At 39.4% G+C, this 27,272-nt stretch overlaps 1 protein-coding gene across 5 annotated transcripts in view; it reads left to right on the top strand.

Moving 5' to 3' along the window:
* LOC138749600 (AP-2 complex subunit beta) overlaps window positions 1-27,272 on the top strand; it is a 325,506-nt gene that overhangs the window by 163,568 nt on the left and 134,666 nt on the right. For all 5 annotated transcript variants that reach the window (XM_069911214.1, XM_069911213.1, XM_069911216.1 and 2 more), the window contains one exon: window positions 7,290-7,419. In XM_069911214.1, coding sequence (XP_069767315.1) covers window positions 7,290-7,419 — 130 coding nt within the window. The remainder of the gene's footprint in view (window positions 1-7,289; window positions 7,420-27,272) is intronic.

Below are 27,272 nucleotides of genomic sequence, written 5' to 3'. Positions count from 1 at the left end.
GACTCAACACACAAATGGCATCATGAAGAAACCACATCAGCATATCTCTCCTTAGAGTTTGGTATGACATTAGAAACTCGGGCATCTTTCGACAGACGTGTATTGAAAGTATGCACATCAGCTGCATCACGTCTGGTATGGGGGATACCAATGCCCTACAGCTCAGGTCATCACAGGCAATATCCTCCCCACCATCTGAAATGTCTACAGGGAACGCTGCCATCAGAGAGCAGCAGCGATTGTCAAGAAGACACATCACCTTTAAATTACAATTTGATGTATATGTTTGTAATAATTTTTTTAATTATCATTGTGCCTGTGATTAAATATTCATAGTTGCTACTTTCTGGTTATCTTAAGCTATTTCCCAGTTTATCTTTTAGATAAGTTTTCAATTGGTAATATGTAAATGTTATACTTTGTGTTATTCCATATTTATCTTTTAATTGCTCAAATGTTAATAAATTATTTCCCAAACAGCAATCTTCTATTTTCTTGATTTATTTTCTATCCCATTCCTTGAAAAATAAATTGTCTATTGTAAAGGAGATTAATGAGTTTGTGTTAATATAATTTTTGGTATTTGATCATTTATCTTTTTTTCTTCCAGATGTATTCCTTTCCATAATTTAAGTACGTGATGTAGTACTGGTGAATTGTTATATTGCACCAATTTTTCATCCCATTTATAAAGTATGTGTTCCGGGATATTTTCTCCCAATTTGTCTAATTCTATCTTAGTCCAGTCCGGTTTTTCTCTCTCTGATATAAATCTGATAAGTACCTTGATTGTGCAGCCTTGTAGTAATTTTTGAAGTTTGGTAGCTGTAACCCTCCTTATTTGTAACTCCATGTTAATTTTTCTAGCGCTATTCTTGATTTCTTACCTTTCCATAAAAATGTCCTTACTATTTTTCAGTTTTGCAAAAAATTTCTCTGTCAGGGGAATTGGTAATGTTTGGAATAGATATTCCGCTTGTGGGAACACATTCATCTTAATGCAGTTTATTCTTCCTATTAAAGTTAACGGTAGTTCTTTCCAATTCTCCAATCTTCCTGTATTTTTTAAATTAATGGTTCATAGTTTAATTTGTATAAATGTTTTAGGTTGTTATCTATTTTGATACCAAGGTAGCGTATCACCTTTGATTGCCATTTGAAAAGGGTATCTTTTTTTAAATTCTGAAAAATCAAGTTTGTTCATTGGCATCACTTCACTTTTATCTTGTACCTTGATATCTCTCCATATTCTTTCAGTTTCATATGTAGTTTTTTTATTGACATCTGGTTCTGTTCAATATACGATGATGTCATCTGAAAATTCTTTATATTCTTTCTCTTTTATTTTTATTCCTTTTACCATATCAACTTCCTTATCAACTCGGCTAGTGGTTCAATAACCAAAGCAAACAGTGAAGGGGATAATGGGCATCCCTGTCTTGTTGACCTGCTTAATTTAAAGTGATCTGATACATATCAATTTATTTCTACCTTTGCTAACGGTCCATTATATAATTCTCTAGTTAATAAATTTTTCCCGTAGTTTAAACTTCTGTAACACTTTAAACAAATAGCTCCACTCTACCCTATTGAAGGCTTTCTCTGCGTCTAATATAACAGCTACCATTGTCACTTTATTTATGTGTGCTGCATGTATTAAATTAATAAGTTTACAAACATTATCAGCTGCTCGACTTTTTTTAACAAATCCAGTTTGGTCTTGTCTTACTAGTTTCGGTACACAATCATTCAGTCTGTTTGCTAATAATTTTGCTATTAATTTATAATCTGTATTCAATAATGATAAGGAGGGGAGAGATTAATAGATCCTTAAAAACTTTATAAAACTCTGTAGGGAATCCATCTTCACCTGGTGTTTTATTGTTTGGTAGTTTTATTAATATATCTTGTATTTCTTCAGTCTTAAAAGGTTTTGTCAATTTATTTTGTTCTTCTATTTGTAGATGTGGTAGTTCAATGTTAGATAAAAGTTCATCAATTTTATCATTTTTTTCTTTATTTTCAGTTTGGTATAGTTGTTTATAGAATCTTTTAAAATTTTCATTAATTTCATGGATTTTATGTGATCTGGTTATCGTCTTTTCTTGTCACTAGAATGGTTCTTTTAGCTTGTTCTGTTTTAAGTTTTCTCTCCCTAATATTTTTGATTTATTTTCATTATATTTTTCTCTACTCTATATGATTGTAATATTTCATATTTTAACTTTTTTCTCTGTCAGTTCTCTCTTTTTCTTTGTATCTTCTCTTTCCGCTAATTCCCTTTCTATGATTGTTATCTCTTTTTCCAACTGTTCTACTTCCCAATTATAATCATTTTTAATTTTAGTCGTATAGCTAATTATTTTTCCTCTAATAAAGGCCTTTGTTGCGTCCCATAAAATGAATTTATCTTTTACTGATTCCATATTTATCTCAAAGTCTATTTTAATTTGTTGTTCAATATATTCTTTGAAATCTTGTCTTTTTAACAGTGTAGGATTCAGTCTCCATCTTTGGTGGGGCATCCTCTAATTTAATTGTTAATTACAAGGGAGAGTGATCTGATAATAATGTTGCTTTATATTCCATTTTTTAAAACTCTTCCTTGGATCTGTGCTGATAACAAAAACATGTCTTATGTCTATTTGAGTAGTGTGAATATTCTCTCTCCTTTTGGTGTTGTTTCCTCCATATGTCAATTTCCAAGTTGAAGTTGAAATCCCCTCCAAGCAAGATATGTCTCTGTGTATCTGCTATCTTTAGGAAGATGTTTTGCATAAATTGCTGGTCTTCTTTATTAGGTGCATAGTTGTTTAGTCAATTCCAAAATTCAGAATAAATCTGGCACTTTGTTATTACATATCTACATTCTGGGTCTGTTATTATTTCTTTTATGCTGATTGGTAGATTTTTGTTGACTAATATAGCTTCTCCTCTGGATTTTGAATTATATGATGATGCCAGTCTCTCTTCAATTTACTGTGTTCTATCTCAGTTAAGTGTGTTTCTTGCACAAAAGCAATGTCGATTTTTTTTCTTTTAATGACAGTATCCTCTTTTAATTTGGTTGTGTTTTGCATTAATATTTACAGTCATGAAATTTAATGTACTCATCTTATTCCTCTTTTTTCAATTCTCTCTTGTCTCCTCAGCTCTTTTTTTCCAATATTTAAAAAAAATTATTTTTGCACATTTCAATACACGACGACACAGTTAAAAAACAAATGATCCTAGAAACCCCTACTAAAATTAACACATAAAATATTCCTATCCAAAATAATGAAAGTCCCCCCTGTATTGGCTCCTTCCCAGACAACCACATTCCCTTATCTATTTGGGTTGCGGTAATAATCACAAGCGTCAACAGATTTTACAGTAGTAGTTCTTTTCCTCTCCCTAGCCCTCCCACCCCCCAGAGAAACACTATATATTTTTCAAAAATGCAACAAAGCTTTTTGTTTCCTTTTTTTCTTATCTTTTTCCCCCCCCCTTATCTTTTTCAAACTTCAACTTTATATTTATATTATTTTCCTTACAATTAATCTCTATACATTGTTTTGATGGTCTTTTTTTAATACTTCTCATTTCGTTGTCTGTTCGGCAGTTGTTCAGCAAAGTATTGGGCATCCTTCGGGTCTGAGAACAGTCCTATTTCTTTCCCCTGGAATAAATACTTTTAATATTGCTGGATGTCATAGATTAAAATGTTATCCTTTCTTCCATAGTATCTGCTTTGTCAAGTTAAATTCTTTCCATTTCTTTAAGAGCTCGAAGCTGATGTCTGGATAGAAAAATATTTCTATGTAATATTTCTATATAATATTTGCAATATAAAGAAGATGAAATAAAGTATAAACCGAAACAAAGTTGGGAAAAAAGACTTAAACACAGAGATAAAGAAGTTATGTATCAGAATAATGAGGAACACGATAAATAGTAGATGATGTATGATTCAATATAACTGGCTACACAGATTCTATATTACTTCTCAGAAATTAAAAGAATGGTACCCAACAGCATCGAATAGATGTTTTTGTTGCAAACAAGAGATTGGATCAACATTACATGCAATTTGGACATGCTCAAAAGTAAAACCATTCTGGGAAGATCTTAACCTAATATTAAACAAAATCACAAAAACTAATATACCAAAAGATCCACAAATATTTCTGTTAAATAATATAAAAGGCAAAAAATTAGGACTAAAATTAGACAAAGCCCAAATAAATTTTATTATGATAGCGCAAGCAGTCGCCAAAAAATGCATTATGACAACCTGGAAATTGGAAACAAACCTTAAAATACAATAGTGGTTTACAGAAATAAACAAGTGTATTTCATTAGAAAAAATTACATAAAATCTGAAAGACAACTGTTCATTATTTGAACAAATTTGGGAACCATACATAAAATATGTCGGAGAATGCCGACCACAAACCTCCATCTCGTAAAACAACATAATTATGAGCACAATAAGATTTAAATAAGTGAAAGTAGATGATACAACTTTTTTTCCTTTTTTGGTGATTTCTTTGCTTTGTGTTTTATCATTTATTGATTTTTTTTAATTTTTTTTAATTTTTAAATTTTTCACACAATAAACCATACTGACCAAAATACATACAGACATTTTTCTCTTGAATATATAGTGTCATTTTCTCTCCTTTTTCCCCCTCCCTCCCTCTCTCCCCCTTCCCATTATTCAAAGTTCAATCTATAAGATACATTAAATCCGTTAAACAATGTCGTCATTTAATAAAATAAACAAGAAATTTTTATCTTTTACTTTTATATACTGAGTCAGTTCATTTTGTTGTCTTCTCCTTCTGTTATGATTTTTGATGAAGGATGGGGATGGGGAGAGAACAAATGGGGGAAAAGAAAAAATGTCATTATGTATATATTGTTGATCATTTGTGGATGTTGTTATTGATATGACTCATAGTGCAAAAATTTTAAAAATTTTAAAAAAGAAGCCACATCACCTAGCACATGCTCTGATTTTATAATTTAGAGATACAGCACAGTAACAGGCCATTTCAGCCCATGAGTCTGTGCTGCCCAATTTACATCCAATAAACCTTTCCTTATAAATCATCCTATAAATCACTTTGTCCACCTGATTTTCTGCCTATGCACCTGTACCCCTAGGTCTTTCTTTTCCATTGCACTCCCCAGCAGCCGACCATTCACCTGCATGAGCAGAGCTCCAACAATCCTCAAGAAACGCATCTCCATCTAATACAAATCAACCTGCTTGGTAGGCAGACACTCTGAGCATTCATTCACTCACCACCAGTGCATTGGGGCTGCAGTGTGTGGCATCTAAGCAATGAACTGAAGATATTTGCTGAGCTGCTCTGACAGCATCTCCAAACCTCACGCCCTTGTACCCTAAAAGAGATGAGTAGCCGAGCATGGCAGTACTAGCACCGTGCACACTCTGATATGGAAATACATCACCAGTCCTTTGTTGTTGCTGTGCCTAAATCTTAGAAACACCAACCCAATAGCACTGTGGAGCACTTTATGTAGAGACACTCATTAATTCAAGATTGCCTTTTCATGGGCAATTACAGGATGGGCCATAAGCATTAGCCTTCCTAATGATGCACAGATCCTGAAAAATTAGTTCTTAAAAGTGTTGGTGACACCCACTCAAAAAATATCAATGTGCATGTCCAATGAAAGGATGCAAGGATAACCACGCCTTGTGGCTTGCCAGAGTACTAATTAGACTTGTGCAAGTGGAAAATACTTGAGACTTGGAAAATCCGAAATAAAAACTGAAATTGTGGAAAATCCGCAGCACCTCAAGCAACACTAATGGACCCAGTAAAGCAGAGCCAACTTGAAATGACGGCCAGCTGCTTCACTGAGCGGAGGCTAACAAATGTCTTGGTGTGAGAATTTTCCCTTTGCCATTGTCTTAAAAACGATTGGTTTTGTTGAACAATTCTTTCCTTTTGTGTATCCACCTGTCATTACAAAGGATTTGAATTTTTGTTGTTTGATTTAATCAGTCATTTCCAGTTGTTTTATTAAAATTCAACAGAAATCATCAAATTTTGTTCCCTTTGAAACTGGTAATCTTGGGCTGAATCTCTCAATTTTCAGCCAGTTGTTGGAATGGCCATAATTTCGGGTCATTGCTCAATTCCCATCCACCTTTTAATCAACACATATTCAGACCTAATGCTCCATCTTCCTACGTTCTCATGGAGGTCTGCTGCTTAGTTTTTGACCACAGCCCATGCAACCCAGACAGGGGGGGCACTCTACCTACCCCTGCTCTAATAATCCCCATTATATGTTTGAAGAGATCATCCTGAGTTTCACTTTATGCCAGTTAACACATCTCAAGTGATTCTTGGGGTGGCACTTTTTATTTGTCAGATACTGGTAACACAATTTTCTTCCCCACAGTCATCAGGCTGTGGAAGGAACTCCATAAAAGTGCCATTACACTGCCTTTGACATAACTTTTCATTGCTAGGTATTTTGAGACAAATAAACTTAAAACAACACAATTTACTGCTCTTTCTCCAAAAAAATTGTGAGGCTAATACTTAGTGAATCTACAAATGTGGGCATCATTATCATCAAAAAATGAAAAGTTTTGCTGCAGACCATGACTTTGTAAAGATAACATCATAGATAATAATAATTTGAAGTGGTTTTTTTAATTGCTGAAGTATGTAATTAATCTAGCCCAATGCCAATAGGAATGAAATCATAATATCAGTGAAATTGTAAGATCAGCATAGGAATATTAATTTGATTTGAATTTTGAGTATATGCCAAAGCAAGTGACAGTTTGAAAGTGGATGCCTATTTCCTGGACATTCACTGTTGAAATGTCTAGGATTCCATGATGGATACCTTGATCAGTGACACCTATCCTGCACTGTTCTGATTCCTACCCAAGCAATGTAGCATGGCACAGTTGGCATAGTGGTGGTTAGTGCAACTCTACAGCGCCAGCGATCAGGACCGGGTGTTCGCACCCTGTGCTGTCTGTAAGGAGTTTGTAAGGCATTTTTCTCCCCGTGTCTGCGTGGGTTTTCCCCGGGAGCCCTGGTTTCCTCCCACTGTTTGAAGCGTACTAGGGGTTGTAGGTCATTTGGGTGGCATGGACACGTGGGACAGAATGGCCTGTCTCCATGCTGTTTGTCTAAATTTAATATAGCACTGTACAGGTAGTTTCATTTCAGCTCGACACAGGTTGTCCGAGGACGATGTGAAGCAAAATCCAAACTAGCTTAATGTGCTTTGTGTTTCTTTTCTAGCTTTGGAGTGATCCCTACAACTCCACTTCCAATTCATACTCCACTAATGCCAAACCAGAGCATTGATATTTCTTTACCACTGAATACCATTGGCCCAGTGATGAAGATGGACCCGCTGAATAATCTTCAGGTGAGGCGCTACCTTCTGATTGAAGATAGCAAGGCAACAGCTAACAATTTGGATAGAGTATAAAAGCAAGCAGTTACAATTTTGTTAACCACAATTTCAGTCACAGGTGAAGTACTGTATGCAATTCTGGTTGCCATGACCACAGGAAGGATCTGATAGCACTGAAGAGAGTTTAGAGGAGAGCTCGAATGAAGTTTCAGTGATGAAAAGAAACTGGATCAGCTACGTTTGTTTTCCTTGGGTCGGAGGTGACTGGGGGAAAACCAGACAAAGATGCATGAAAGCTTGAGGAGCATTGATAGGAGTATGTTGCAAAGTTGCTGGAATCTGTAATCAGAGATTGCTGTTCCTTTCAAGAAGCTAAATATGAAACCATCAGCAGGTTTTTATAAAAAGAAAAATAATGTTTGAAAAATGTGGTGGGTTCTTCAAGGAACCAGCAGACACCTTTTTTGGATTTCCAAACATTGCTGGTGCAAAAGAGTATATTAGGGTGGGTAAAAGATGAGTTATCATGCAGTTGGCATTAAATGGAAGAAAAATGGGTAATTTTCAAACAAGAAGGATATAATCAAAATTAGAATTTATTGTCATGAACAAATGAAATTCAGTGTTTTGTGGCAGCTTCTTAGTGCAAACATTCATGTTATAACCATTACTATAAAAAAAGTAAAAATAATAGTGCACAAACATTAAGGCAGTGTCTTTGGTTCATTGATCATTCAGGAATCTGATGGCGGTGGGGAAGAAGCTGTCCTTGTGCCGCTGAGTGCTCGTCTTTAGGCTCCTGTACCTTTTTCCCGATGGTAGCAGAGTGAAGAGGGCATGACCTGGGTGGTGAGGATAGAGGCTGCTTTTTGAAGACACCGCCTCATGTAGATATCCTCGATGAAGTGAAGTCTGGTGCCTGTGATGTCGCAGGCTGAGTTAACAACCCTCTGGAGTTAATTCTTGTCCTGAGAGTTGGCATCTCCGTAACAGACAGTGATGCAACCAGCCATAATGTTCTCCACGGTACACCTGTAGAAGTTTATGAGAGTTTTTGGTGACATACTGAACCACTTCAGACACCTCACAAAGTATAGCCATTGGTGAGCCTTCTTTGTGATTGCATCAACGTGAAGGCTCCAGGACAGATCCTTTGAGATGTTGACACCCAGGAATTTGAAGTTCTTGACCCTCTCCACTACTGATCCCCGATGAGGACTGGATCATGTTCCCAAATCCCTCCTGAGGTCCACAATCATCTCCTTGGTTTTGCTGATATTGAGCACAAAGTTGTAGTCATTACACCATTCAACAAGCTGATCATTCTCCCTCCTGCATGCTTGCTCATTGCCATTTGTGATTCTACTGACAACTGTGGTGTTATCAGTAAACTTGTAGGTGGCATTGGAATTGTACCTGGCCACATAGTTGTGGGTGTATAACGAGTAGAGCAGTGGGCTAAGCACGCATCCTTGGGGTGCGCCTGTGTTGATAGTCCGTGAGGAGGAGACGTTGTTTCCAATTCGTACTTCTGTGGTCATCTGATGAGAAAGTCAAGAATCCAGCTGCAGAGAGGGAACAGAGGCCTAGAGTTTGTAGCTTCTTGACCAGCAGTGAGGGAATAATGGTGTTGATGGCCAAGCTATAGTTGATGAAAAGCAGCCGTATGTATGAATAGCTGTTTTCGAGGTGATCCAGAGCTGAGTGGAGAGCCAGCGATATTACATCTGTTGTGGAGCAATTGCGATGATGTGAATTGCAGTGGGTCCAGATCTTTACTTAGATATGTGTTAATTCTGGCCATGTCCAGCCTCTCAAAGCATTTCATCACAGTAGAAGTTAGTGCTACTGGGCAGTAGTAGTTGAGGCAGCTCACGCTACTCTTCTTGGGATGATTGATGCCCTTTTGAAGCAGGTGATTGCCACAGCGAGAGGTTGAAAATGTCCATGAACACTACAGCTAGTTGGTTGGTGCAGATTTTCAGTCCCCTGCCAGATACGCTGTCAGAGCCTTGCGAGGGTTCACAAAGATGCATGAAAGCTTGGGTTCACCCATTTGAATGATATTCTGATGTCCCCCTCAGAGACAGATATCACAGGGTCCTCAGCCTTTTCAGGGATTCTAGCCATTGTTTGGTTCTTCTTCTTAAAGTGGGCATAGAAGGTGTTCATCTCATTGGGTAATGAAGCATCGCAGCCATCTATAGTATTCAACCTCGGTTTGTAGGCTGCAATGGCCTGCACTCCCTGCCATAGTTGGCGTGGATCTGTCTCTGTCTCTAGCTTCCTCTGGAATTGCCACTCTTCTTCAGAGATAGCCTTCCATAGGTCATACCTGGACTTGTAAAGATCTCGATCCCGGCCTTAAATTCCCTTGTTCTCACCCTTAGCCGGTTGAAAATTCTCTGATTCATCTAGGGTTTCTGGTTGGGGAACACCCTGTATGTTCACGTGGGCACACACTCATCCACGCAGGTCTTGATGAAAAATATCAAGCAGTGCCGAAATTGGCACTAGTATTAGCATAACTGAAGAAGCAACCTGCTTTCTTCTCTACGGCAGCAATTTGCAATCTTCGGTATTTGTGATACAAAGATTTGCCTTAATAGAAGTGTATAAATACATCAAAATGGTAATTTCTACCATGAGAGATTTTCATTCATTTGATGTTCTCTTTAGAATTGTGCTTTAGTTGTAATGAATTTTTGTAGCGTGTAAATATGCTCCAGATCCAACAAACTAAATTTAACTTATTACCACTAGGCTATTATAACAAAACATTATTTGGATGCAGAGATTTCCCAGAACCACTGTAATTTTCTAATATTCACCTTGATTTTCAATATTGCAGAATATTAATAAGCTGTAAGGATATTAAAATGTTTATGTATGGCTTCCAATTGGCAATGTGCACTCACTGATGCAAATTGGTGCAAAAGGCAATCCATGTGTTAATTATTTTTTGATTAGTTTTGTATGTCAGCAAATGTGGAGATTGAACAATAGAATATGTTAGAATGAAATATACTAACAAGGCAAATAATTGTCAGTTGTTAAATGGATTTATTACAAGCATTCTTATTTTAAGTTAACATTTTCTATAGTATTTGTATGTGTTAGCTTATATGTGTTAGCTTAGTGGTTAAATATTCCTGCAGGCCTGGACTGTTGATCTGGAGTTCAAATCCCATATGTTGACAACTGAAGAAATTAAATTTGAACAATAAAAAAAAACAAGGATTGTGAAATCCCAACTGAGATGATGGCAGACTAAATTCAATTATGTGTAATATTTACATCTGTTTTATTACCTGATAATAAAAGAATCTTTTTTGTTTAGATTTAGAAATACAGCAGGGTAACAGGCCATTTTTGCCCACAAGCCCATGTCGCCCAATTGCACCCAACTAACCTGCAACCCCTGGTATGTTTCAACTGTTGGAAGGAAACCCATGTAAAGAAGGGGAGAAAGTACAAACTCCTTACAGATAGAGCAGGATTTGAACCCAAGTCCCGATTGCTGGCGCTGTATCGGCGTTGTGCGGGATTGGAACCCAAGCCCCGTTTGCTGCCACGGTATCAGCGTTGTGTGGGATTGGAACCCAAGTCTCGATTGCGGGTGCTGTATCAGCGTTGTGCAGGATTGGAACCCAAGTCCCTATTGCTGGCGCTGTATCGGCATTGTGCAGGATTCAAACCCAAGTCCCGATTGCTGGCGCTGTATCGGCATCGTGCAGGATTCAAACCCAAGTCCTGATTCTGGCGCTGTATCGGCGTTGCGCTAACTGCTACAGTAGCGGTGCTGCCTCTCCCTATCACAAAGAAGTGATAGTGCAGATGACACAAAGGTTGGAGGATCTTGCCACCAAAAATTGCCTACATTGTAAAGGAGCCCTATCAACTTGCTCACTTCTGCATTGGTGAAAAACTTCTAGTTCGATAGCAGTTTTTTTTCCAATTGCTATCAGGTTCTCTCCTCCACTTAGTACCTGAATCATAAATTACTCAAGTGCTTTAACACCTGTCTGTACTGTTGAAATGTAACTTTTATCCTTTTTTAAATTATTTTTCTTCTTTATTTTTTTTTCCAAAACACAATTAAAATCACCACCAACTAAAATATTATCATTAGCCTGACCCAGATATAAAAATGCATCTGAAATAAATATTTCATCATCTACATTTGGGGCATAAATATTAAGTAAAGTCCACAATTCACTAAAAATCTTACAATTCAATTTAAGAATACATCCTGGCTTTTCCTCCATTGATTGTAATTCAAAAGATAAATTTTTATGTATCAAAATTGCTACACCTTTAGCCCTGGAATTAAATGAAGAAGAATAGACATGCCCAACCCAGTCCCTCTTTAATTTCATACTTTCTTTGACATTCAAATGTGTTTCTTGTAAAAAAAAAGCAACATCAATTTTCATTTTCTTAATATACGCCAAGACTCACTTATGCTTGATTGGACTGCTTAATCCTCGAACATTAAATGGAGCAAACCTCAACTTTGACATATCTACTATTATTACTAAATACCAATAATATCTTTATATGAAAACTCAAATCAACATATATAGGCCCTCCAATAGGAGAAAAAAAAAATCACAACTTAAAAGCTAACTAAAATGAAAATAAAAAAATAATTTAAAAAATCCCCCCCCCCCAAAAAAACTACCAAAAGGTAGTAATCCCTAAACAAAAATTGCGTGTGGGTCACCCACCAGTGGCTGATGACTAGTAAAGAACTTAGCAAATCTTTCCCTCCCCAGCCGAACAATGAATAACATCAAAATATCATAATAACATAAAAAGTAAAATAAGAATAAGAAAATTCTTCTATTCATCCAAGAGATTCCAAACTCGGAGATCCCATTTCGGAAGAAGTTGGACTCTTTCCATTCCCGTTTTTCCCATTTCTTCCGTTTCCAGAACAAGCAGATTTTTCTTTAGGAGACAATGGTGGACTACGTCTTTGTCCTCTTATATCTGGCAATGAATCAGCAAAAATCAATGCTTCACAATCATTCTCAAAAAACCGAAATTGATAGTCTCCATAAAACACCTTCAACACTGCCGGGTAGCGAAAAGTAGACTTATAACCTTTAACTGGATTAAATCGACGTCGACGTTGAATAACCTCTTGACTCAAATCAGGATTTAAAAAAAAACTCTGCTATTCTGAATCAATAACGGAGTTTGTTGTTGTCTCGCATTTTGCACTGATAGTCGAAGTATTGCTTCTCTGTCCAAATAATTCAAACATCGAATTATTACAGGTCTCGGTGGTTGACCAGGTAAAGGTGTTCTTCTTAAAGCTCTATGAGCTCTTTCCAGAACCAAGCCTCCAGAAAAAAATTCTTGCCCTAGTACTTGTAGGATCCAGTCTTTAAAAAAACGAAGAAAATCTTGTCCTTCCATACCTTCTGGCAAACCAACGATTTTCACATTATTCCTTCTGCTTTGATTCTCCAAGTAGTCTATTTTCCTCTCTAACTCCTTCTCACGTTCTCGCAATTATATAACTGATTTTTCTAACCTTGTGTTAGAAACCACTTGCTGTTTACATTCCAAAAAAGCAGACTGAAATTTTTAAAAATCTTCACAAGATGCTTCCACACGTGCTTTAACTGTATTCAATTCTGAACTTATACTAGCATTCATTTGAGCCATCTCATTCATTAAAGGATGAATGGCAACATTTAACTGCATACATTGTAACTCAGAAAACCTCAGCCCTCCTTTCTCTGACGTAGTGGCAGAACCAGGTAACTGGAACTCCTGCTGCAACTCAACAAAAGGCATTTTAGAGGTTTTACTGCAGGTCTGGACTCCCAGCGACGGCACCCCGACTTCCTCAGGGGGTCGACGCTGGTCTCCCCCCGCGACTCGTTGTTTTTGCACAAGATCATGGAGGAAAGCGATATCTTCAGGTTGAAATGCTTCCTGATGCATTTCAAACAATGGAGTCGTCTTCCTGCGTGCTCCCTCCATTAAAATCGAAAGGCTTCCAGAATCGGGATCCACTTCTTGGGAACACGCACCTTCTTCCAGAGAATGGGTAATTCCAGCGCCATCCTTCACTTGGTGAGTAGTAGACATTTTTTTTTCAGCTCCCACAGGCAGTCTTTGCGGTTTAGACACTGAAGAAATTAAACCTGAATCTGTAACAAGTCGTTTAGGCCCCAAATCTTCAGCACTTCGAAAATGTAACTTCTTCTGCACTTGAGGTTTAATCTTTTTACCATAGTTCCTCAATACTTTAAGCTAAAATTTAAAGAGTTTAAACTTGAAAACAAAGAGTTAAAAAAAGGGTACTTAAAAGTCCGGCCAGAGAGGTCGAGATTACACGTATAGACTCTGCGCCATCTTGTAACTTTACACCCCCATGTAACTTTTATCCTCTTGCACTTTTGCAACTGAATATTTATGATCGATCTTGAATTTATCATCTTTTCATAAGGTCATTTACATTATGTTTTTTTTTAAAACCAAGTACCTGACTTGCTACAGCATGTAAGATTTTTTGGTACATATGTAAATTGTATGTATTTCATGGCAATAAACTTGGTATTAAAATGTGCTCATGACTTGTCTCAGTTTCCCAGGGGAAGGAAGCTGAGGGAGGAGCCACAAGACGACAGGTGTGAGAAGTGGAGCCATTCAAAAATGGCGGTGCTGCCGGGGCACTGCAACGGCAGTGTTGCTGCTGGTGCAGACCCACGAGGAGCGGAGATACAGCGCTCCTGTGGGGTCCAACCACCCAGTCAACTGCTGTCAGCTTCACACAGGCTTTGAACAGCCTGCTAAAAGAGCCAGTGGTACTTTTATTTAAAATCCGCAGCTGCAGGATCTGCCCCCAAGATGGTGGCGTCTATGATCGGCAGCAGTCACGAGGGGTTGCAGACTCCAGGGGAGTGGGGTGCTGGCATAGGGCACCAGAAAACAGGGAGACCATTCCCTGCCTGAGAAGGATAAGCAGAGGAGATGACGGTAACCATGGCGGCGGACCAGTGAGGGGGCTCTGCAGCTAAAAGACCAACGCAAGCTGCTGATTACTTGAGGCAAGGAACCCATGGAGATGCGCTGCTGGAGACTGCTGTAGAGGGACTCACGCCGGGCTGCGGACTGTTGAAGACTGGCTCAAAATTGGCTGAAAGGATATTGGTATCGGAACTGGGATGCGAAGGGGCGCTGAAGGGTTCCTAACCATGTTACAGGTTCAGATCTGGAGCTCGGGTGGCCAGTGGTTTGGACTGGATTCTGGGTGTCTGCAGAAGTGCTGGAGGTGAATCTGTGGACACTTGGGGACTCTGGGGAGAACTCTCTTTTGCTTCTCTTTCTCTGACTGCGAGGTGCTTCAGGCAATTTCTGCCGATGGTGAATCCATCCGTCTTACAGCAGGAAAAACAATTTTGTGTAATATGACACTTTTATTACATGACAATAAATTGAATCTTGAATCTCTGGTATTGATTGAGGGAGAGACCATGAAGGGGACGGGAAGAAAAATTAGCAAATCAAAGTACAAGAGTAGGTAAAGAAAAGACGTGGAACCAAATGGGGACGTGCAGTTGCCTAAAATTGGATGGATCCATGTATATGGCCATTAGGTTTACACTGTTCAGGAAAATATATGTTGGTCCTCAAGTTTACATTTGGCCTCATCAAGCAGTGGATGAATCCAAGGGCAAACATGTACATGTAGGAGTGGTTGGGGGAGTTCAAATAGTTGGAAAATGTAGACTTACAGAGTGTAGACATTCAGCAAAGCAGTAACCCAATCAGGAGATTGAATTAAGGAGTCATGAGGTGATGTTGCAGCTCTATAAATCTGGTGACACCACACTTAGAATGTTGTGATTGCCTCATTTCAGGAATGAGATGGCTTTGCAGATGGTGCAGAGAAGATTTACCAGGATGGACTGGAGACTGTGTTTCAGGAGGCAAGGTTAACAAAGCTAGGGCATTTCTCTTTGGGGTGAAGAAGGATGAGAGGAGACTAAGAGATTTAAAAGATTATGAGATCATAGGTAGGATGAACAGCCCACACCTTTGCCCTGGCAAGTGTAGCAAATGCCAGAGGACATCTATACAAGGTGAGGTGAGGAAAATTTAGAGAGCTCAGGGGTAACTTTTTTTTTTACATAGAGGATAGTGGGAACCTGGACTACATTGGCCCAGTTGGTGTTGGAGGCAAGAGCAGCTGAAAGATACTGTGTGCAGGGTGGAAAGGCTACTCAGTGATTTCCTGCGCCCTCATCAGACAATAGTCTTTGTAGGCTAACTATTGCAAACTTGATGACACTGTTGGAGTTGGATCTGGTGATGCAGTCATGGGTCAGTAGCGTAAACCGGGATGGGCTGAGCACACAGCCCCGAGGTACACCAGTACTTAGCGTGATGATGCTACCAACTCGGACAGACTGGACTTTCCGTTAGGAAGTTCGGGATCCAGTTACATCTAATGCCTCCAAAGTAATGTAAGGTTCCCCTGCATGTCTCCCATTAAAAGCTGAGTTTCTTGATTTAAATAGGAACAGATAAGTTAATCTCTAAGCCTTATCAAATCTAGGTTCTATTCCATTGGGCATTCCATAATGTACTGAGGTTGAGTTCATTCTTTTCAATTTAATTTGGCAATGAATACTTTCATACAATGGTGAGATATGGTTTTGATCAGGAATTGAGCATCCTTCTGACTCAAAGGCTGTAAAGTAATTTCTTTCACTTTATTATGTCAAAGTACCATTCATAATTTTCTGAATTTTAAATAAAATGATTGTGAGGTTGCTATTGTTTGCAAATCTTAACAGAAACTATGCTTTCACCAGGTGTGTTCACTGATGATGCCACTGGCAGACAAATATTCTCTCCCGATGCTTCCCACCCCATTGTTAACATTCTGAAGGCAACATTCCTTCCAACACTTAATTGGTGACCCCTTCCATCTTTGGCAACAACCACTCCCATTCTCCCAGCACTTCCCCATGCAAGTGCAGGAAAAAATACTGTGTTTACCACCTAGTATCCAGGAACCCGAATACTCCTTACAAATGAAGCAGTGTACTGCTCCTGGTTTTTGTGCTATGTTTCCTTCACATTGGGTACAGCAAATGCAGATTGAGTGGTAGAATGCCTCAGTGTTGGTCTGAACCTCCATTTCCTTGTATTTTAAATTCTGTGTCCCATTCCCGCATTGAATTCTATCTTTGGCCTCTTAATTGTTCCAAAGAAACTCAACATAACTTTTATTTAAATTTAAACATACAGCACAGTAGCAGGCCCTTCAAGCCCATGAGCCCGTGCTGCCCAATCTACCTACAATCTTCTAACATTTTGAAGAGTGGGAGGAAACCGGAGTATCTAGAGGAAATCCACTCAGTACAAACTTGTTACAGTCAGTGCTGGATTCAAAACAGGTTTGCTGGCAGAGTAATAGCATTGTGGTAACCATGAAGGAAAAGGACCAAGAACAGCTGCAGTGTGGAATATTAACACTAGGGTTGGTGTTACCCAGCGCGGTAACTCATGGTGTGAACTGTTACGGAGTCCAGAGGACCCAAAAAACCACCAGCAATAGATATGCACCACAACACAGGGTTACTAAAACAAAAGTAGTTTTTAATTATATTTGAACAAGAAAACAGAATTAAACTTTAACATTACTATTAACTTACTTGAACTACTTAATCCCCCCCCCCCCAATAATAAGCGTTGGTGTGTGTAATGTGTATATAAGCTTAGAAAAGTTCTTTGGATCACAGTCCAATCTCACTGGTTGCAGGCAATTCTTGTACTGTGTACAGAAGCTAGCATTAACAAAGTTCACCAGGCAAATGATTACCACTCAGGAGGGTTCTTGTTGGTTTTCAAAAAGAGATTCCTCTTCCAGGACATCATCAACTGATTCCTTCTCAATCAGTCTGGCTGACAAAACTTGCGGTTCTCCAGATGATCCTCCTTCTTTCAGGTCACCAGCCAGTCTTCCAAAAGTTTGCCAGCTTTGTCCTTCTGGAACTGATTTCTGTCCCCTCTCTCTCTGTTTCACACACTCCCTCTCTGAGAGCCAAAACTCTTCTGTCCCTGCCTGCAAAAATCACATGCTCTCCCAGGCAAGCTGTATGCTACAATTTTGTTGCTCATTTGCAAAAAGCATTCTGCAGAAGTTCTGCAAAAATTCTGTGTTTTAAAATGTGTGTGTGCAAGCTGCTCTAGCAATTCATCCCAAGCCCCCTCTAAATACTCTGTCACACAGCCACCACCACGCACTGCAAGCAGACAAAACCCCATAATTCAAAGCGTCATTGTAAATAGGTAATAATGACATCTCTGACCGGATCGGAGCCTATTACAAGCTTCAAAAAATAAATTAGCATACAATTTTAGTCTTGTAGTTATATTGATACATGTAAGCTGGGCGTAAGAAAAATGTTTTTGTCGTAACTAACTGCAGGGATATTTTTATAAAAGTAATAAATTTCTGGAGAAATTTATAGAAAAATTTTATAGAAAGTCATTTTGGTGTCACCCGGTGTGGTCCACACCCCCCGTCCCGAGTGACGCCCATGGCCCTCAGCACTGAATTACAAAGTTTCAGATAATCAGCCTTTCCAGTATATGTGAGACCTGGCTAATTCTGACCATCAGGTTATCAAACAATAACATAATTTCTTCCCCCTGCTGCTTCCTGATTTGCTGCACAATTCCAGCACTTTCTGTTTTATTTAGATTTACAGCATCTGCATTGTTTTTCTCTTAGATTACTATGCTCTTAATAAACTATGGTATTAATATCGATATGCAGAACTGAAAACGACTGCTCAATCTAATTTATGACTCTTGGGAGGGGTTTAGATTGTTAATTGGCCCTACCTGTTTATAAATAAAAGTCATGAACCACAAGCATGAAACATTCGGTCAAAGTGTCTGTTTCTTGCTCTAGATTCTATGCAAATGAAGCGAAAGGTGCAGATGTGCAAACTGGTTCATTAAAAAATCTTGTGCTAACTTATTCTCTAGTCAGAGAGGTGAAATGTAAATTTTAAGGGGGAAATTACTGGATTTATTGTAAGAATGGAACTAGTAAAACAGTGTCAGATAGTTCAGGTGTAATTAACACAGCTGTCATCTGACTGGGAAGAAAGCTGGGAGCAGATTATGGGCCATCTCATCTGTCCCATGATTCTCTTCTGGGCAATCCATCGTGTTCCAGCTAAAGCAGATGGAAGGTTATTCCATTAAGCATCACAACTAGCTGTTTGTATTAATTAGTAACAGACGATACTGCCCCATGCAAATCATTTGACTGTTGGCATAGTGACACTGATACAAAATTTTAATTGGTGACGCAGACTGCAAAGAGAAACAAACTGCTCGAGAAACTCAGTGGGTCAGGCAGCCTCTCTGGAGGCAAAGGGATCATGGAGGTTGTGGGTCAAGACTCTGCATCAGGATTGAGATTGAAGCTAAGATGAGGCAAAGGTTGACAAGAGATCGGTTGAAGCAGGTGAGGAGGGGAATGATGGGCATATGGAACTGGGTGGGAGTTAACGAGGAGAGGCAATATTGAGAGACAGTAGCTGATGGTGAATCCTGGAGTCAAAAGGGAAGAGAGGAACGCCAGGGCAGATTGAGGCAGGTGAAGGGAAGGTGGAAGTAGAGACAGAAAGGCATGAAGAGGAGAGATGCAAGAGGGTGCTACAATCTTTCAACTCACATCTAATGAGAAGGCATGTGATATATAATCTAATTAACATTTTAATACAACTTTAATTTATTCATTTTATATCCAGTTGTGCACAGAGTAATAGCACAAGACCATCGCATACCATCGATTATTTTGCAAATGCTATGTGGCTTTTACATTTCTAATTGATGATACTGGGCAACATTTACAAAAATATTTATTCTTGGCAGTTGGCATAATCTGTTTTGCTTTGCGATCATTATGCATTCTCTACACACTACAACTACATATAACCCTACATGTTGGATCCCAAGACTGATAAATGACATGGTCAGAACCTAGTTTCCAAACAAACAGCCTCATCAATGCTCTCTCATGTCAGGCAAAGTCCCAGCACCATTCACACCACTGTGATAAGGGTGATTGATGGGCAAGGGGAATTGGGGGAGGGGAATAGGAAGGAAAGAGAAAGGAGCACAGGAGTGTGGGTTACCTGGACTTAAAAAATCTGATGTTCTTACCATTGGGTTGTAGATGACCCAGGCAGAATGTAAGGTGACCCATGCAGAATGTAAGGTGACCCAGGCAGAATGTAAGGTGACCCAGGCAGAATGCAAGGTTAAAGAGCTGTTGAATGCCCTGGGGTTGTAGGGGAACATACCAAGGGATGGTGAGGGGTAGAAGGGTGGAAATGAGTGAATCTGGGAGTTGTGGAAAAAATGTTCCTGTGGAAAGCAAAAAGCAGGAAAGTGGGGAGGTGAAGATGTTTTTGCTGGTGGCACTCCATTGTAGATTATGGAAATGTACACTCGTATGGTAGAATATGTATAAATTTCCTTTGGGATCTCACCACTCGTCTTGATGATTTGACTGGTAGTCAAATGTTCATGACTGGTGGAATATATAAACTATCAATTATCAATAGGCCATTTAAATCCATTTGCTTTTGCAGTTTGTGCCAATTGGAACTTAGAACTTTTACAACTTCATAAATTGTCTGTTCTTACTAACATTGAAATTTCTACTTTCATCCCAGACACTGAAGGGGTATCCTATCTGGAACTGTGTGAACAAGACCCGTTTTAGTTTCAGAGCCAAATAAAGTGGTGTGAATGATGCTGGGACTTTGCCTGACATGAGAGAGCATTGATTTGTTTGGAAACTAGGTTCTGACCATGTCATTTATCAGTCTTGGGATCCAACATGTAGGGTTATGTAGTTGTGTGTAGAGAATGCATAATGATCGCAAAGCAAAGCAGATTCTGCCAACTGCCAAGAATAAATATTTTTGTAAATGTTGCCCAGTATCATCAATTAGAAATGTAAAAGCCACATAGCATTTGCAAAATAATCGATGGTATGCGATGGTCTTGTGCTATTACTCTGTGCACAATTGGATATAAAATGAATAAATTAAAGTTGTATTAAAATATTAATTAGATTATATATCACATGCCTTCTCATTAGATGTGAGTTGGAAGGTGCTTTTTGTGAGCCAATGTTGGCATGTGTGTATCAACATGACGTGCACAGAGAATTTTGGAGCATGCAGTTAAAGATGTATGAGCATTTACAGAAAAACACTGTTATTGGGTACAAATGGTAGCATCTTGTATCTGTGGTGGCTCATCGATGTCCCTCTGAATCAGTAGGTTGTGGGACCCACTTCTGAGTTGGTCACAAAATCCAGGTCAACTCTGGTGCATTCTTTCATTGGCATGAGAGGTCAATGTGATATTTGTTTTCTTTGTCAGGTCCCTTGGCCTTGTTTCCAGAAGATTTTTGCTCGTACCCTGGTGAACATTTATCCCTTAAATCAACACACAAAATGCAAATGAAAATCAGGATGCCAAAAATCTAAAATAAAAACAAAATGCTGGGAGCACTTAGTAATTCAGGCAATGATTATGGAGAGAGAGAGAGAGAGAGAGAGAGAGAGGCAGTTACTGTTGAGGCTCATCAGAGCCTGGAAAGGCTCTGGAAAAAGAAAGAAGGTAACGTTTTGGACCACTGACCTGAAACAGTAACCGATGACTGTTTCCACAGACACTGCTTGATTGGTGACCGAGTTCTCCCTGCCTCTCTCATTTTGTTTCACACTCCAGCACCTGCATTTGTAGATTTTTCTCATTTCATCCAATATGATAGTTGCAAGCAAACTCATTCCTAAACATCATCTTCAGATTGGCCAACAACACCACAATAGTGGGCTGCATATCAAATAACAAAGGGGTTGGTATATAGGAAAAAGATTGAAAGTCTACTGGCATGATCCTAAGATAACAATCTCTCTCAACATCATTAAGATGAAGGAATTGATCATCGACTTCAGGAGAGGGGACAAAGATAGCTTTCAAGTTCTTCAGAATAAGTATCTCTGAGGACCTGACCTGGGTCAAGCAGATCGACGTAATGTTCAAGAAAGTGCACGAATGCCTCACTTTTTGTGGAAGACAAGGGAAATTCGGCATGCCCACCTTGCCCCTTCACGACTTCTACAGGTACACTGTAGAAAGCAGACTTGCTGAATGCATCACAGCGAGGAATGGGAAGTTGCTCTCCTCAGAATCAGAATTTATTGACATCAACGTCATGAAATTTGGTGTTTTGCAGCAACATTATAGTGCAATCATCGTACAACATTACTATAAATAATAGAAAAATATAACAGTGCACGAAAAGTAAGGCAGTGTCTTTGGTTCATTGATTATTCAGGAATCTGATGGTGGAGGGGAAGAAGCTGCCCTTGTGCTGACGAGTGCTCATCTTTGGGCTTCTGAACCTTCCTGATGGCAGCAAAGTGAAGAGGGCATGGCCTGGGTGATGGGAGTCTTTGTGGACAGAGACTGCTTTTTTTTTTAAGATTGAAGAAACTGCTGAAGGTAGTGAATGAAGCTTGGAACATAACGCAAACGTTGTTCCTCTTCATAGCCTCCATTTACATCTCCTTGGAAAGGCAGCCAACATAGTAAAGGACTTTCCCCACCCCACAGACACACTTGGTTTGGCCCTCTCTCATTGGGGAGAAGAGTGTGAAAACACACACAAACAGGTTTAAAGTCAGGATCCTAAATGATAACAGTGCTGCCCTTTCTTGGTACAAATTGATCTTCCTTTTCAATGTAATCCTTTGCTCTGTATGCAATTAATGGTAGAAATGCTGGTTTGATTACAGAACCTTCTCACTTGTAGTGGGGATTTTGTTACAAATAATCTTAAGCAGAAAACAAGAAATGAACTCTTTACGCAGATGCTGCCTGGCTTGTTGGGTGCCTCCAGTACGGTTAACTTTTTTTGGTTCATAATGTTGCCAATCTTTCTGATTGGAAACCAATGGTCTGAACTCCCTGCTTGTGTTTCCCACTGACCCAAGCTCCTGTTCCAAATTGTTAGGGTAGCTCTTTTTTACTGATCAGATTTCGGGCCTTGAGTGAAGTTTTTGGATAAGGAGCTTCCAAATAAACATCCTCAGGAAACATTTTGACAGGGGAACATAAAATTTGTCAAGGATAGAAAGTAACAGAAATGAAGTGAATAATTAATTTTTAATTTTTTTTCTTCAAAATTAAGTTAATGCAAATAATTTGTGTATGACTCGCATAGTTCCAGTTTCAAGAGCAGATCCTCAAGCTTTAATGCTGGTCAAGTCCAAGTCAATTCTGCTCTACCACTGCATCTTTGCAGACCCCCTCCTGCAATGGAGAAGAAAACCACTGGCAGAGCTCAACGAGCAAGGTCAGGAACTCTGCATTCACATGGGTGCCTGAACTTATAGGTATCTGGATGAATTTTCCAGCCAAACCCAAGCCAGAGGTGGATCATTTAGTTTGTTGTGTTAGTGTGTGCAAGTTGATTGCCTCATTTCCCTACCATACAAGGTTAACTACATTTCAACATAACTCTACATGCTTTGGGTCATTATGTTGCAATGAAAGCACTGTAAGGGGAAGGACTATGAAAATATTGATTTGGCTCATTGGGCCTTATTTTTTCTATGTTTCATTTATTCTCACATTGTTTAAAATTTAGTCTCTATTATTTACCTCAAAAACAGTCAATCAGGCCACAGACCTAAAGATTTTTTAATAACAAATAAAGAGATACAACTACCACCTTTTATGTACTACAAACTCTCATGAACGTCATAATTGCTTTGTTTTAGCTGCAGATAGTGGCTGTGGAAAGCAGCCTGCAAGAACTAATTTTGGTTTATGGAAATAAACTAGAGCTCAGGTTCCATTTGGGTGATGCCATAAAATTACTTCAATTCTAGTTCCAAGAGAAATCAATCACTTACCATATATTTCAGGATGTAAGTCGAGTCGTGAAACCTAAAAAAAAATTCTCAAAAAAGGTTGGGGGGGGATCTTGACTTATACACCTGATATACTTATGAGACCTTAAATGCACCAGAAAATTCTAGATTGGTGTCAATTCAGCAATTAAGTCAATTCTGGAAGCACCTCCCCACCACCAGTGCCACCGGTCCTCGACACCTCCCCACTGCTGCACACCACCATAACCGTTCCTGCCTTGTAGGCTGAGGTTCCTGCCCCCAGTGGGAGTGCAATGATAGCACTGCAGCTCTGTGGGCTGTCACCGCTCCTGCCTTGTAGGCAGAGGTTCCTGCTCCCAGCGGGAGGACAACGTCAGCGCTCCAGCTATGTGGGCCAAAGTTTCTGCTCATGCCTGGAGCACTATGTCTCCATGGAATATCACTGTTGCTATCCAGTAGGCTGAGGTTTTTTTAAAAAAAAAACCTAATTTAGAACTTTGTTACTTACGATTGGGGAGTTTTTCAAAAATGTTGGGTTGTCCCTGGGAGGCCCGAACAGCCTGAAAAATGGGGGTCGACATATGCCGGATATACCGTAAAACCCTTAAAATGGGTGTCAACATATGCCAAGTATTCCGTAAAACCCTTAAAATTATGCTGAAAAATGGGAGTAGATTTGTACCTTGAAACATACTTTAAATTCACTTTAAATCAGATTATTTTTATGATGAGATTTTATTATCAGTAAATTTCAGAACTTCTGGTAAGATTGGTTTTCTTGTAAACTTTAGCTGATTTGCTGCTTATATGTCTCCCAAATAATGCAAAAGTAATTACAGTATGTGGTCTTTATCTCATGACTGATTCTGGGAGCTGTGCAAAATTTGGCTCTGGCTGTTTGTTATATTGACTAAAGTTGCCTGTAATGTGCTTTAGACCTTCTGAGTTTGTGAAAAGCACCATATAAATGGGCAGAAATGTGAGACGTCCTGAAGCTATGTGGAGATTTAGAAAAGCAGCCGCCAAGTCCTTCTGTTTACATAACAGCATTTGTATTGGGAGTTTTTGTAACTCAATTCTTCAACCATTTATAGACTTTGGGGATCAATGGGGAAATGCACAAGGCCAGTATCTGGGTGTTGTTGTTACTGTGTGTTGTAGCTTGTATGCTCAAGTAATCTTACTCTATTTTTGGATAAGTCATTCCAGGATTTTCATCCAGCTGTGATGAAAGAATTCCAATACATTTTCAAGGCACTGTGGATGGAAACTTGGAGCAAGTGTTTTTTATGGGCATCTGCTGCCCTCATTCCCTGGTGATGCATCTCTCTCTGTGATTTGTTTGGTCAAAGAAGTGGCTTTGAATTTCAACAGTGCACCCTGTAAATGTTAGAGTCCAGAAGTACATTCTAATAATGGGGGGAGGGGAATGCTTCAGGTAGGAATGAGGTGATCTTTTCTTTCCTTGGTGATCTCTCAGGATCGAGGGTTCCTTGCTCCTCCTCCAGTTCCATGGGTGATGAGGCAATCGATGAGATCAGTGCATACCTGAAGATTTTACAGGCCTGGGAAGAAAGGAACTCCTTCTTTGTTCTGAATTTCTGCACAAGCTTGATAAGGATCAAGTTGCTCTGTTATTCTGAATACTCCTCCATTTTGAGCAGCTTTGGGTTAAAGGTTCCCAGGAGTCTATGGGAACATTACCATTCTTCAGGAGGGTTTCTGGAACATTTATGAATCTAGTCTTCTGTCCGTCTGATTATCTCTTCTCGCAACAGATCTTGGCATAGATTTCGGGAGTAAAGTCCAGAAAAATCGATAATAAATACAAAAGGTTAGATAAATATGCCCAGTGGCAATTGGTGCAAGAACAAAGAGATATCTTAATAGTGCAAACAGATCCTTTGGTGCTCCCAAAATAGCTGATGACTAGGGTAGTATGGGAAGGTTCAAGAGCCTGCTTCTGCCTGAAAGTAGCAGCAATATGAGGTTGTGTCCAGGATGACGGGGATCCTCTATGATGTTGGCTGCCTTCTTGAGGCAGTGTCTCACACGGATGTCTTCAGTTGATGATAGGTTGGTGTCTGTGATGGATTTAGCTATATTTGCCACTTTCTGCAGCTATTTGTGTTCCTGAGAACTTGAGTTCCTAAACCAGTCAGTATAATTTCCAGTATACTTGACAAAATTTGCCAAGAGTATTGGACAACATGCTAAACCTCCTCAGACTTGTTAGAAATTGGAGGTGTTGGTGTATGACTTTCCTGGGCATGGTTGCTGACGTGGATTCACTTTTGATACTATATCTTAATTTCTTTCTGGTGCCTCCTCTAAGTAGTCCAGATATCTGAGCATATAAGTGAGTAAAGTTGATCGTCAGTTTGAGGTTGTGAACTACAAACTTTTTTTGCTCAGGTAAAGGCCACGATAGCATATTGAACTGACGGAGAAAGTGATTATTGATGCCTATCTTTGTTGAGATGTGGCACCATAAATTGGGAGGTGGTGAAGTTCTGTAGTATCTCATCCCGGCCCTCTATTATCCTTTGGTGTACATGAACCCAGCACATATATCCCAAACTTACGGCCCAAGTATGGTTGCTAAATTTATTGAAGACAGATAGGACAATACATTATTGAGTAGACATAAATGGCCAACAAGGGGTATGGATAGATAGATTGAATAGGGCAAAAAGTTGGCAAATGGAGTATAGTGAAGACATGTACAGTTATCCATTTTGACCAGGAAAAATAAAAATAAAGCATCCAACGAGCAGGAGAATCTAGAGCTCCGAGGTGGAGAGAGATTTAAGGGTCGCAGTCTATGATTTGTAAATGGCTTCTTTGCGGGTATTGTGATTAGGGAAACTAACAAAGTTATTTCAAGGGTAATCAACTACAAGTGGGGTGGTGGGAGTGGTGTTATGCTTCTGCTATATAGAGGATTGGTGAGATTATATCTGGAGTTGAATTGAAGTATTTTTCTCTGTCTGTGAGGAATGTTATTAATGCATTGAAGCAGTTCAGAGAAGATGAATCGGGTTAAGAGCTGAAATGGTTGGATTGTCTTCTGAGGAAAGATTAAGGTTGTACTTACTGGAGTTTTGGGCTGCAGATTTGGTTCAGCTATTTGGTGAAACCACTACTGTACATACTCGTTATATGTAAATTACATGACCTTTCCTGGTTGACCCTGCTCTCACTGACTGGCTTGTGGCTCATCCCCTTTCTTCCCCATAAAGGAAGATGTGCCACAAGCCCGCGCCCAGTTCGAGACTGATCAGTGTGAACGACTAACGCAGGGATGCTGTCCATCTCTTGCAAATAAAATTAATGCACCATCAATTGTACAAAGACTGAAGTAACCAAAACTGAAGGCTTTTATTTGCAAGAGATGGACAGCATCCCTGTGTTGGTTGCTCACACTGATCCGGATTCGAACTGGGGGCAGGCTTGTTGCATGACAACCTTTATGAGGGAGAAAGGGGAAGGAGTAACGAGCTGGCCAGTGGAAGCAACGTCAACCAGGAAAGGTCATGTAATTTCCACATAACGAATATGTACAATAGTGGTTTCACCACAAGCTAGTAGTGCTGCCTCAGCCCTGGATCACCTAAAAAACAGTACATCAGACTGCTTTTAATTGATTACAGCTTTCAACACCATCACCCCCTCAGTACTGGTCAGCAAGCTTCAAACCCTGGGCCTCTGCATCCTCATTAGATGACTTCCTCATTAGATGACCACAGTAATTGCGAATCAGTAACAACATCTCCTCCTCTCTGATAATCAACGCAGGTGCACCTCAAAGATGCATTTCTACACGCACTCTACACCCACGACCGTGCAGCTAGGCACAATTCAAATGTTATCTACACATTTGCCGATGATATC

Source organism: Narcine bancroftii, chromosome 14, assembly GCF_036971445.1.
Source record: "Narcine bancroftii isolate sNarBan1 chromosome 14, sNarBan1.hap1, whole genome shotgun sequence".
NCBI lineage: Eukaryota > Metazoa > Chordata > Chondrichthyes > Torpediniformes > Narcinidae > Narcine > Narcine bancroftii.
Note: the sequence above shows the minus strand (reverse complement) of the source record. Positions and strands in the feature narration are given on the sequence as shown.